Genomic DNA, 13,268 nt, shown 5'->3' on the forward strand with positions numbered 1-13,268 from the left:
TGATGAGGGGGTAGGGACAGAAGTGAGCAAGGGTCAGAGGTTAGGCTGTGCATGGGGTCAGAGCAAGTCCACGCTCCTTCAATGCTCCTGGGAGGATTCCGGATGTGTGATGTGACATGGTAATGCCAGCATTCTCCTGGTCTTCCTTCTAGAACATCCTTGGCCTCTGGTCACATGCTGATTGACTACAGGTCTAGGGTTTAATGCAGAATATTTAAAAATAAAGTTATTTTTGATCTTTATTTATTTTATTTATTTATTTTTGGTACCAGTGAATGAACCCAGGGATGCTCAACCATCGAGCCACATCCTTAGCCCTTTTTATTTTTTATTTTGAGATGGGGTCTTGCTAAGTTGCTAAGGCTGACTTTGAACTTGCAATCCTCCTGTCTCAGCCTCCCAAGCCACTGTGATTACAGGCATGTGCCACTCTGCCCAGCCGATCTTTATTTTAATTGCAAACAAATTCAGACTTATTATAAAATCATTTATGATGCCAAAAAGTAAAAGTCGTCTTGTTCCCCAATCCTATTCACCAAGATAAATGCCACTTGACATAAATCTTTTTAGACTTTTTATGCATGTATAAGCATGAGGTTAGTTCTTTTATAAAAATGATACCCTACTCTCTAGATTATTCTGTACCATGATATTTTCATGTTCAGAGTTTGAGTTCCTTGTGTTTTGTTGTTTGTTTTGGTTTTGGAGTTTGTTGTTGTTGTTGTTTTGGTTCCAGGGATTGAACCCGGGAGCATTTAACCACTGAACCACACTCCCAACCCTTTTTATTTTTTATTTAGAGACAGGGTCTCACTAAGTTGCTTAGGGCCTCTCTAGGTTGCTGAAACTGGCTTTGAACTTGTGATCCTCCTGCCTCAGACTCCTGAACTGCTGTGATTACAGGCGTGCACCCCTGCACCCACACACTTGTGCTTTTTAACACCAACATAAAAATTTTTATTCCAATCAGTGAGTGGATTCAGAGGATTCCTGAACTCCTGGAACGTGATTCAAAAGTGTGTGTGTTGATGTGTGGGTGCACATACTTTTGATGGAGAAGGGTCCATATCTTTTATCAGATTCCCAAACAGGTCTGTGGGCCAAAGATGGTTAAGAACCTTTTGTTTTAGGACATCTGGCTCAAGTATGGCATTCTGGGAGCCTCCCTTTGGCTCTACCACTGATCTGTGATAATGTGGCCTAGGCCAAGTCAAACCAGCTGTCATCAAGCACCTGCTCTGTGCCAGACACTGTGCAGGGGCTGGGTGCAGAACTGTGGAATCCACAGGCCTGACCTGAAGGAACTTGAGTTTAACCAGGGATAGGCTTTTACGTGGCATGGAGGTGACGCAGCCATCAGCCCGGATGTGTTTAGAATGAAAACAGAACAAGGATGAAGTAGAGACTGTTTTGATAGCAATGAGGAAATGGGGGAGCACCTAGTATTTCCTGGACATCTATGTGCCCAGTCCTATATTATTCCCTTTCCCATATTGATATTGCTAGAATCTTCTAAAGAACTTGTAGAATTGCTTATGTCTTCTTTTTTCCTGATGGAATAAAACACATAATACAGAAGAACTCAAAAGGGGAGAGTTTCAAGGAGGAAAAGTGGTCCCATGTCAGGCGCACTGTCTCTGAAGTGAGAAAAGTGGCTTCTGAATTTGGCAGTAGGCTGACTGCTGTCCACACATCCCCCTGGGGATGCTCCCTCCTGAACGTGTACACAAACCGCCAGGATTAAAGGCTAAGCCCAGAAAGTTCTTCAAGAGGTAGAGCAGGTGGCACCTCTAGCGTTGGATTTCCCTGACCAAAGTTGTGGCTATGGTACGCTTTTCCCAGTGACCTTGGACAAGTCACTGTCCAGGCTTCAGCTTCCTCATCTGTGAAATGGCAGTGGTGGTAGCGCCACCTCACAGGCCAAGATATGAATAAGCGATGCTTAGAAAGTGCTTAAACTGTGCCTGGCTTACGTCAGTGGGCAGTAAACGCTGGTTCTCACTAACATCCTCATCACATCCGGCCCTCTTTCTTTGGACTTGAGGACACTGAAGTCCAGAGAGGAGAGGTATACTAGTTGGGCAGCTGGGCTGACCCAGAGACTGGGGTGCTTTCTCCACAATCCCCTGAGGACAGCCCTTTCTCCTTGCTTCCTTTGGTTCACCCAGACTTCTGAAGCACCTTGTTTTTTGAGGTTTCCCATCTGACCCACTTTGGTCTAGGTGTTGGAAATGACTTAGCATTAGTGGGACACTTAGAGGACAAAGAGATTTCTTAGAAGCAAAGCCAAAGTTTCCCGCACTATCCTGGTTCACAATCCTTATTTAATATCTAAGGCAATTTTTCATGGCACCCCAGGCCAAAACAAATACCTAACCATCCGTTTATTAAATAGTTAGGTTAAATAATAAATCTATCATAAAACTTAGCAACCATTTGAAAGCAAAAGTTGAAAGAAAAACAATTTACTTCCTTTCTTAAAATTACTAATGTGACATAGGCCTTGTTGGGCACTGCATGGCTTCTTGAACTTTGAAATCAATTGAATAACACCACCTTCATTTCCTGTTCCACATCCCCCACAAAGTACTTTTTATCGCAGCAACCTCCAAAATCCTAGCTTCTTAAAAAACATATTATCAAAAGGAATACAGCCAGCTGGGGATAGCTCAGTGGTAAAGCACTTGCCTAGCATGCATGAAGCCTGGGTTTGATCTGCAGGAATTAAAAGGAATTCAGTATGATTTAATTTTGGAACTGAACCATCTCTAAAAGTATTTGACACCATCTGCAGACGTTGAGCATCCCTGTTTACCTCAAATGCAGAATATACCAAAGCATCCTTCTGAATTCTCGGTGCCTTGGGGTGCTTCACCTCACAGCTGGGGGTGGCAGGTGGTGGGGACAGAGTGTTAAGGTTAAAGATATTTGCTGGTACAAATCCTTCAGGTGAATTAGTTCCAATCAGTTTCAGTGACCTTTTCAGAGCTGAGAACACTAACAAAAGTCAAAGTTCATGTAACTGGTTTAACTGAACCAGATAATTCTTTAGCGAGGTGGGAGAGATTTTCCATGGATAGGCAAAAGCACAACAGCCCCACATCATAACTCCTGTTTGCCAAGTCAACAAGATCCCAAACAAAAACATGGGGGTCCCTAACTCATCTCTGTGGTTCTGTGACCATTGGCGCCCCCTGGTGATGCCACTCCAGGCTTACAGGAGAACCAGGGGCAGTAGCAAGGACTCTATGCAGAAATCTAAGTGTTTAACAAGCTGCTCTTTGAGTTTGTGGGAGGAAGTGAAGAGCTAGCCCTTCCTGAGTGCCCAGTGGCCACCAGACATGGATCTGACTGGCATCTTTCCAAATCCTCACTACTTGGAGCAGATATCACTGTCTCCACCATGGTAGTGTGGTCGATGGGAAGTATGCAGTGCTTTTTTAAATGGCCGAGCCAGGATCTAAGCCCAAGATGTCTATACCCAAGGCCTGTTTCCTCCTGCCATGGCACGCTGCAGGTCCCTGCCAAAAGTAGTGGATGGGGCTGGGGAGATAGCTCAGTTGGTAGAGTGCTCACCTCACAAGCACAAAGCCCTGGGTTCAATCCCCAGCACCGCAAAAAAAAAAAAAAAAAAAAAAAAAAGTAGTGGATGTTCCCAGTCCTGCTGGTCACAGCAGGAGTGGCCCTCGTCAAAACCCTCCCTAGAAGCCTCATCAGTACCCAAAGCTAGGAAAAGAAGTGACAATAGAGTAAATATAAGTTCAGGCCTATCTACATAGACATTTTAGTCCTCTGGGAAAAAGAGACAAATAATTACAAGAAGAGATAAGAAATGTGTGAGAGGGGTGCTTAGGTTCCAGAGACAGAAAAGGCGAGAAGCCTGCTTCTGAAGGGGAGACATGACCCCATGTCCTAGAAATTGCCCAGACAATTGGGTTGGGGGGAAAGAAAGTTCCGGGTTTGGCATCTTGAGGGTGGGAAGCATGCCAGGAGCCTGGATAAGGTTTGTGTACTGTTTTCTCACACTGTCAGCATGGAGGAACTTTAATTAAGTATGAGCAGTTGTCCCTGACGCCAAGGGTACGCAGTACACAGTTTAGTCTGTGAGAGCCCAGCAGACCCACCTGGCCCATCTGGCCTGGGCATCATCCCTAGCAGCATTGGCAGCATCTGCATGTGGAGCACCAAGAGTCCCCATGGGATGCCAGTCACCCAGCTGGCCCCTCTCCCTTGACTCAAGCTGCCGCTGGGCCCTTTCAGGTGCGGGTCGAGGTGTTTCGGGCCGAGGAACTGATGGCGTGTGCAGGATTGACCTCGCCCAGAATCGTCCCTTTGTATGGTGCTGTGAGAGAAGGTCCCTGGATCAATATCTTCATGGAGCTCTTGGAAGGTAACGAGCCAGGGCCCATTCCTTCTCCCTCACAATTCAAGGGCCAGAGTTTCCCAGGCTGACCTTGGTCTCCAGTCAGTCACATGAACTTCTTGGCCTTATAACATCTGCAGGAAAGGCCTGCTTTGCCACCACCTGCACTTTGCCCTTGTTCTTGGCTTGTGTGAAGACCTGGGAAAGCCCCATGTAAAGACTGGCCATTGGTCCCCTAGGTGGCTCGCTGGGCCAGCTCATAAAGCAGAAGGGCTGTCTGCCAGAAGACCGGGCCCTTTACTACCTGGGCCAGGCCCTGGAGGGGCTGGAGTACCTCCATACACAAAGGATTCTGCATGGAGATATCAAAGGTGAGACTCCCACCCCCGCAGCTGGTCCCACAGGCTCTTCCCCCAGGCCTTCCTTCCTGGCTGCCTCCCAGTTCTTCTGGGCCTGCCTGGTCATCTCCAGTGGCAGGGTCTGTGTCGGGCTGACAGAACTTTGTCTTACGGGAAGGGAATGTGTTCTCCAGGCCCTCTGCCTGGCACCCTAGTTAGCAGGGCATGGTTCCCACAGAACTGGAAACCAAGCTTCAACCCACTGGTAACCTCTGGGAGAGGGTAGGGCAGTTGAGTGGAGTGGCAGGGTCCCCAAGAGTAGCCCCTGCTCCTGTCCCTTCCTGCTCAGATCCTGCCTGCTGCCTGCCCCTAGCCTGCACTGATACTCCCCCTTTCTCCATGTCTAATGAAATGAATCTGAAGCAGCAGATGCCATGTAGGGTAGACCAGAAAATTACCTCACTGGAGACCAGGCCAGGCAGCCCCAGTAGGCTAGGACCCGTCGTGACTCAACTGTTTTCCTCCCCTGTGCTGGGTGCTTGCCTGCAGCTGACAACGTGCTCCTGTCCACTGATGGGAGCCGCGCAGCCCTCTGTGACTTTGGCCATGCCGTGTGCCTGCAGCCTGATGGCTTGGGGAAGTCCTTGCTCACAGGTAAGGCCCCAGGGTGCCCCTCCCCATGATGACAGTAGCCAGTGCCCTTTACTAGGCATTAGCCTCTCGCCTTTGTGCTTCCACAGTGGGAACGAGCGATGTGAGCACTTTATGTCCCCCAATAGATGTAAACCCCACAACCACCCTGGCTTATTACAAGGCTCTTGTTATGTGTAAATGCAATCATGGATGTCAGGTACTCGGTTCTGTTGCTCCAGTTGCACAGCGAAGTGAACAGGAAGGCGGAGAACTCCACCATAGATCCCAGGCTCCCTAGATGGGTCCCCCCCAACCCCGTACCAGAGATTGAACCCAGGGGTGCTTAACCACTGAGCCACATCCCCAGCGCCTCCCCCACCTTTTTTGTTGTTTTGTTTTTTTAAATGGAGACAGGGTTTGCTAAGTTGCTAAGGGCCTCACTAAGTTGCTGAGGCTGGCTTTAAACTTGTAGTCCTCCTGCCTCAGCCTCCCAGGCTGCTGAGATTATAGGCATGTGCCACCACGCCAGGCTGAAATGTCTATTTTGACCTCCATTTTTCTGATTATTAAAATAATCCATGCCCATTGTAAAATATAGCAAGTACAGTTAAGTATTAGAGAGTAGGGGAAAAGAATTCTTGCTATTCTTGATCACAGAGATAATCGTGAATATTTTTTTCTTTCTTATTTTACTAACGTTTGAGGAGCACCATAGCAGCAATTAGTCTTCCATCCTGAATTTTCAATGGCCAGTGCCCGCCCCATTTTTACGAATTCAGTCTGAAGGGCAGAGCCATGCTGTGGATGATAGGTTGCTCTGCACCCCCAGCAGAGTTCCTGGCGGAGCTCATTGCTGGCAGGTTTGCTGAGAGGCTTTATTTACTTGAAGTACTTCAGTTGGCACAAATTCAAGGTATCCCTGGAATTAATTAACTGGAATGGGCGTTGCCAAGGCTCTTGCCCACCCGAGGTCACTGGTGATGTTTCTGTCTTTCCCTGGCCTTCTCAGCGGACTACATCCCTGGCACAGAGACCCACATGGCCCCGGAGGTGGTGATGGGCAAGCCCTGTGATGCCAAGGTGGACATCTGGAGCAGCTGTTGCATGATGCTGCACATGCTCAACGGCTGCCACCCCTGGACTCAGTACTTCCGAGGGCCACTCTGCCTCAAGGTCAGTGGTGGCTCTGGAACGGCCAGGAGGGGAGGCAGCAGGGCCGTGGGCCTGGGCTGCAGGCTTGAGGGGGCCTTCCGGCTTGAGGGGGCCTTCCATTTTCGGTGACAGATGTGAGCAGGGGGAGGCTTTGCCATAAATGTGAGATCTGATTAAAAGTCCTGTCACCCAGTTGAGGGGCCTCATAGTTCATGCCAAGTCAGAACTCTCTTCTGTCCATTCCCTGGGCCACCTTCACCTGCCCCCTGACGGAGGTTTGCTGCCTGACTCTGGCTTGACCTACCTGGCTTGTTTCCCTCTTCTAGGAAGTGTCCCATCCCTGGCTCTACCCCAGATCTTTCCATTCCTTGTGGCAGACCCCAGCCCAGCATGGGGGTACAGGAAGTGTCAGAGAGCAAAGACAGAAGACTGGCCTGGGAACGAGGGGGAGGCGGGCCTCATGTGTTGTCTTTTGGCCCCCAGATTGCCAACGAGCCTCCGCCTGTGAGAGAGATCCCCCCCTCCTGCTCCCCTCTCACAGCCCAGGCCATCCAAGAAGGGCTGAGGAAAGAACCTGTCCACCGAGCCTCAGCGACAGAACTTCGGGGCAAGGTTGGCCGGGCACTGCAGCAAGGTAAGAGCTGGCAGGGCAGAGAGCACTGGACCCTGAGAGGGGCAGGGCAGGGGGTGGTCAAGAATGGGGTCCTCAGCCTCCAGGAGCCTCAACTTACTACCTGGAGCAGGGGGTGACACCAGCCTTGGGGGTGCTGGGAAGATGAGGGGCAGTGCTGCAGAAGTGTGGGGGAAGGGCAGCAATGCAGAAAACCAGGCCCAAACCTGTTAGGGGTCCGAGAGCGCGAACGAAAGCCACGCACCACTGAACAGCCGTCCTGCTAGGAAAAGCCAGAACGTTGGGAGTACCAAGTGCTGTGGGGCTGAGGGGCAGTTGGAGCCCCGGGCACTGCTCGAAGCTGTGTTGGCAAGGCTGCAGGCTCACCGGAGGGCACCTGGCAGCCCTCCAAAGTCAGTGGCTCTGGGAGCTGGCCCGTCCACTCCTGGCTGTGCTGCCAAAGGAATTCCACCCGTTCTGCACCTCGTTTGTGGGAGGAGAATTGGGGGGGGGGGGGGGGCTCTCACCTGGACAGTGGAGTGGCACAGGGTGGGGCCTGGGGCAGCACCCAGTGCCGAAAGCCACTCCATGTTCACAGAGCAGTGGGGACTGAGCTGAAACCAGAGTGCTGAGTGAAAAGAGGAACCGACAGGAGGAGACGTGGGACACATACCTTTACTGTAAATTAAAGATCAACAAACGAGGGCCGGGGCTGTACCTTGATGTGGCAGAGCGCTTGCCTAGCACATGGGAGGCACTGGGTTCGATCCTCAGCACCACATATAAATAAGTAAAATAGGGGCTGGCGATACAGCTCAGTTGGTAGAGTGCTTGCCTCACATGCACAAGGTCCTGGGTTCAATCCCCAGCACTGCAAAAAATAAACAAATAAGTAAGATAAAGGTATTATGTATATCTACAACTAAAAAAAATTTTTTTTAAATCAACAAATGAACCGGGCACTCCCATAATCCCAGCTTCTGGGGAGACTGAGGCACAAAGGATCACAAGTTCAAGGCTAACCTGAGGAATTTATCAAGTTCCTGTCTCAAAATAAAAATAAAAAGGATTGGGGGTGTAGCTCAGTGGTAGAACACTTGCCTGACGTGTGATAACCTGAGTTCAATCCCCAGTACTACAAAAAGGAAGAAAAAGAAAAAATCAGCAAGTGAAAATGACACATTTTGCAAGAACACAACCAAATCAAAAAGGAGCTTAACAGAATGTAAAGAGGAAAGGCAGTGGTTATAGAAATGAAAGGGGAATAAGTCCAACAAACCTGTCACCAAAATCAAGTGGTAGTTACAATTATAAGGCTGCACCAGGGATCCGCCCCCACACCAGAGACGTGGCACCCTGGGGAATTGCCCAGGCTGGGGATTGGGGTGAGGGAGCCGCTGGGTGGCTCTTTACCTGGGAACTCGGTCGGTGTTGCCACAAGGCATTTTTCATTCTTGCAGTGGTGGAGACGGAACCCAGGGTTTCACTCACGCTGGGCAAGCACTTTTCCTCTGAGCCATGCTCCCAGCCCCCAGAGCCTTTTTTATAGCTTTTCTTCTCTCAAGAAAATTCTCTGGAAATGATTTTGCTGGAGTTTTTGAATTTGCCACTAACATCTAGAAGGGAAACAGAATAAAAACAGAGATACAGTCCTATTCCTGCTCTGTGGGCCATCGGAAGAGGCCCCCTCCAGGGCCCACCTTGCTGCCCCGTGCTCACCTCTCGCCCTCCTCCACTCAGAGAGGCCATTCCTGTGGGGCTGGCATCGTGCTGCCCGTTTTCGCTTCCCCTCATGGGCTCTCTGTGTTACAGTGGGAGGTCTGAAGAGCCCTTGGAGGGGAGAATATAAAGAACCAAGACATCCACCACCAAACCAAGCCAGCTACCACCAGGCCCTGCAAGCCCAGCCCAGGGAGCTCTCACCAGCCAAGGACACCACTGGAGGGGCCCGTAAGCTTCAGCCTCCTCTACCACCAGAGCCCCCAGAGCGGAACAAGTCTCCAGCCCTGAGCAAGGAGGAATCTGGCATGTGGGAACCCTTGCCTTTGTCCTCCCTGGACCCAGTGCCTGCCAGAAGCCCCAGCTCACCAGAGCGGAGAGCAACCTTCCCCGAGCTGGAGCTACAGCAGCTGGAAATAGGTAGGGCAGCCAGGCTGTGGCCGTGGCACAGGGCTCCTGGGCTCCTGAGCTCCCGAGCACTGGCCCTGGGCCTCTCACCAAGGCTTCTCTACACCAGCCTGACTTCCTCCAGCCCTTCCTGGCCCCCTCTAATCTTCCACATTCACTTTTCGCTGTTCCCTACAGAATTATTTCTGAACAGCCTATCCCAGCCATTTTCTCTGGAGGAGCAGGAACAAATTCTTTCATGCCTCAGCTTCGACAGCCTTTCCCTGTCAGATGACAGTGAGAAGGTGAGTTGCCCACGGACTGGGAGTCATGCTTCCTGACCCTGGGACAGAGTGGGGGCTTTATGTCCAGCTGGAGGATGGGCTATGGGAAGGTGGTGGGCAAAGGGAGGGTGACAGGAGAGCAGGGGGGTTGGCTTTGGTATAGAAATATGCCTTACCCTCCTTCAGCCTAGGACATGAGTAGCTTCTATCCCCCGGGAGGGCCCAGACTGCTTTTGTCCCAAAAGAGACAAAGACTGGAGATGGTTTCCTGAACCTGGGGACCTGAATCTGTGTCTATTCTTGTGTTTCAGAACCCATCAAAGGCCTCTCAGAGTTCTCGGGACACCCTGAGTTCCGGCATACACTCGTGGGGCAGCCAGGCAGAGGTTCCAAGCTCCAGCTGCAACATGGTGCTAGCCCGGGGACGGCCCACCGACACCCCAAGCTACTTCAATGGTATGGTCCCCTTTTCACTTTCTCGGCAGTCCCACAGCAGCTGAGCTGCCAGGGGCTAGGGAGTCACAGAGAGTTTCATGTCCCCTTCCCCTGGCACCCTGAACATGAAGTCTTTGGCAGGCCCTGATCACCCACAAGCATTTCCTGATGGGACAGTGAAATACCATTAATCCCCTTATGGGCTGCTGACAGAGTCCCAGAAGGTCCCCTAGCTTGGGGAGGAGAGCAGACTCTCCTGGCCTGGTGTCAAGAAGCTGAGTAATTAATGTCTTATGAGGGGAAAAGAAGGAAACAGGATCCATGAGCATTTTAACCAAGAAGTCAGCCCTTGGACTCCTCTCCTGGGATTTGAGGTCAGAGGATAAGAAAGACAATGTATAATTTCCTAGTTATCAAGCTTGGTTGCATGGAGTGGTATTTGTGATTTTGCTAGGGCTTCATCAGCCTACACCTCTGGGCCAGCATGATTCATGACATCAGGTCCCCACTGCCTGGGCCAAAGACTGTCTCAGCTCAGGAAGCAATCTAAGTTGCCCACAATCTAATTTAAGAGTCTTTGTGTTCAGTTCCTCTCTGCTTTGCATCCAAGTTGGAATGCTGCTCCCCCCTGGGAGCCAACCTCAGCTCTTAGCAATGTGCAGGCTAAATTCCAGGTGTTGGCAGCCACAAAGAATTAGCAGGTGTGCACTATTAGGGCCACTCCATCCTAAATTTTAGCTCTGCCACTTCATCACAGCCAGGCCTGCCTCTCTCTACAGAGGGCAGAGTGACTTCTAACAAAAGGTTCCCCCATCCCCTGCCAGTCCCTGCTCCCTGGGGAGCCAGTAACTGCCCTCCTGACTATCACCTTGCTGACCATCTAGGTGTCAAAGTCCAAATACAGTCCCTCAACGGTGAACACCTGCACATTCGGGAGTTCCACCGGGTCAAGGTGGGAGACATCGCAACTGGCATCAGTAGCCAGGTAAGGGGGTTACACACTTAGAGGCAGAGTCCCCACCCTCCAGGAGGAAGGCTTTCAAATAAATAGAAATGATACCTTCTAGAATAGTTGAATGTGGCTTCAGATGTCTCCGTGAGTCTCGGTGATTAAGAAGCCAGGTGGGATTTGCCTAGTCCTGCAGAATGAAAGGCTGCCTGTTCTGCTGGAGGAAGATGTCTCCCGGTGTGGTTGGGTACTGTCAGTTTTACACTTCTAGGTGGCTTCTGAGCCCTGTGCCACTGTCTCAATCCATTGGTTTTCTCCACTCCCAGATCCCAGCCACAGCCTTCAGCTTGGTGACCAAAGATGGGCAGCCTGTTCGCTATGACATGGAGGTGCCTGACTCCGGCATTGATCTGCAGTGCACCCTGGCACCTGATGGCAGCTTTGCCTGGAGCTGGAGGGTCAAGCATGGCCAGCTGGAGAATCGGCCCTAGCCCTGCCTTCCACGGCTAGCTCCGGTCCACCTTGAGCAACCTTTCTTCTGGGTGCTCGATGCCGCCCTGAGACACAGGCCCAACCTGTTCCTGGGGATCTGCTGTCCCCTGGCTCAGTAGTGGAACCAAGGGCTGACAGCAGCAAAGTGGGGGTAAATGATACACCCCCCAGGACTTCCCACCTGAGTCCTGCCACCTCTGCCAAGAAGATGCTCCAGCCACCTAAGGAATCCAAGGAGGAAGGCAGGAGGACTCTTCCCATGGGAACCAAGAGGGTCTTGTCTGCACTGCTCCACAGAGTTGGCCTGACCCATTTGGATCAGTGACCACTTGCTGGCAATCAGAGGGAAGCAGCTTCCAGCCTGGGGCAGGAAAAGCAAGAGAGCCCCTGGGCCTCTCGGCCCAAAGGCAAGTGTGAGAGTGTGAGGGCCCATAACCAGGTCATCCAGGACCAGAGCAGCAGGCGTTCCCACCCTTGGCATTAGTGGGGGTTTCTGACCCCTTGGCTGGCCTTCCTGGCTGTGGACCCACTTTGAGATAGAGGAGGAAGGAATGCCGCCTTTATGGGTTGTTGCAGCTCAGCTCCTAAGTCAAACTCTGTTCAGCCAAGAATCAAAGAAGGTGTTGAAGTGAAGTGGTTCTCAGCCCTTAGGCACAAGCATGTGTCCCTTTGCTGCTCCCCAGAACAGCAGGCCCCTTGCCCTGCCACTGACTGGCTGGCACTAAGTTCCCTTGTCTATACAAGTGAAGAGTGACATGAGACACACCTGACAGGAATGGTCTGCAGATGGGGCACCATGGAGGCTAAAGAAAGTGACAGACATAGGCATTGTTGCCCACACACACACACACACACACACCACACTGCCAACATCCAGCACACTTGCCCTGCCCAGCCCCTGGCCCCAGGGCACTGCCAGATACACTTTGCACTCTGATGACCTCAAAGCACTTTCCTGGCTGCCCTCCAGGAGGGCAGTGGCTCTACATGGACGCAAGCAGGCCAGGGCATGGATGAAGGGACTCAGTCTTAACCTGTCCATGTGCATGTGACCCCCTCAAACCTCTCCTCAGCACTCCCTCCCTACTGCCCCTGCCTAGCCTCTTCTCTGTGGGGAGCTGCTCGGGACTCATGTAGCATTAAATCAACTGTGAATCGTTTCAGGGAGGGGTACCAAGATCCCTCCTCAGAAGCAGCTTGTCCCCCACCCAGCCAACGTGGCCTTCGTCCAGCTGTTAGCATGGAGCCAGGCTGCTCCAGGGAGAGCCGGCCCCGGCACATGAAGAACTGCAGCCTCTGAACTGCAGCATTGGATTGTAGAGAACTCTGTAAACAATAAAGTTTGGGGTGATGACAGATATCCCAGGCCATGGGTGTCTTTTTTGTCTGCCTACTCACTGGACTCCATGATTTCTGGACTATCCATTCAGACCAGTCAGGCAAGATGCCCTGCCCATTGCAGAAGGGAACACCCTGGCCAGACTACAGGGCCAAGGGGAAGAGGGAGAAGACTCCAGACCTGCATGCTTTGCCAAGTACCCACCAGAAGGCAACTAGAGGTGGGATGCTAGGCAATGCCCAGGCACCAATCAGTAGGTGCATGTCACATGCATCCACTCATCCCTTTTGCCCCTGAGCCCTGGCTTCCACTAAACTGAACTGAGTACGGGCTGGGGCTCTTCCCACTTCCAGCTGCCTCACCTCAAGAGCTTCTGCATGGAAGTAGAGGGTGACTTTACCTGAATGAGCTCCTAGGATACAGAGCAGGGTCTGGCTGAGGACCAATACCACAGGGACACAGGATACCTTGTACCAGCTGACTCCACACCCCCAAAAGCTGTGCGCAGTGTATGTGCATTGCACATGTATACAGCTTGGGTTGATTCATCGGTTCCGGAGGGATCCT

At 51.4% G+C, this 13,268-nt stretch overlaps 1 protein-coding gene across 2 annotated transcripts in view; it reads left to right on the plus strand.

The window, feature by feature from the left end:
* The window catches only part of MAP3K14 (mitogen-activated protein kinase kinase kinase 14), a 44,404-nt gene extending 31,178 nt beyond the window's left edge, over positions 1 to 13,226 (plus strand). The window contains exons 7-16 of one of the 2 annotated variants that reach the window (XM_079132371.1): positions 4,261 to 4,390; positions 4,603 to 4,734; positions 5,251 to 5,355; positions 6,344 to 6,507; positions 6,970 to 7,120; positions 8,909 to 9,235; positions 9,401 to 9,507; positions 9,798 to 9,942; positions 10,806 to 10,906; positions 11,197 to 13,225. In XM_079132371.1, the coding sequence (XP_078988497.1) occupies positions 4,261 to 4,390; positions 4,603 to 4,734; positions 5,251 to 5,355; positions 6,344 to 6,507; positions 6,970 to 7,120; positions 8,909 to 9,235; positions 9,401 to 9,507; positions 9,798 to 9,942; positions 10,806 to 10,906; positions 11,197 to 11,361 (1,527 nt within the window). In that variant the 3' untranslated portion in view covers positions 11,362 to 13,225. Of the gene's footprint in view, positions 1 to 4,260; positions 4,391 to 4,602; positions 4,735 to 5,250; positions 5,356 to 6,343; positions 6,508 to 6,969; positions 7,121 to 8,908; positions 9,236 to 9,400; positions 9,508 to 9,797; positions 9,943 to 10,805; positions 10,907 to 11,196 lie in introns of both variants that reach the window. The other variant, XM_079132372.1, reaches the window with a different exon arrangement.
* The last annotated feature ends 42 nt before the right edge of the window (positions 13,227 to 13,268 follow it).

The sequence above is a fragment of the Sciurus vulgaris genome (genome assembly GCF_902686455.1).
Source record: "Sciurus vulgaris genome assembly, chromosome: 3".
Taxonomy (NCBI): Eukaryota; Metazoa; Chordata; class Mammalia; order Rodentia; family Sciuridae; genus Sciurus; species Sciurus vulgaris.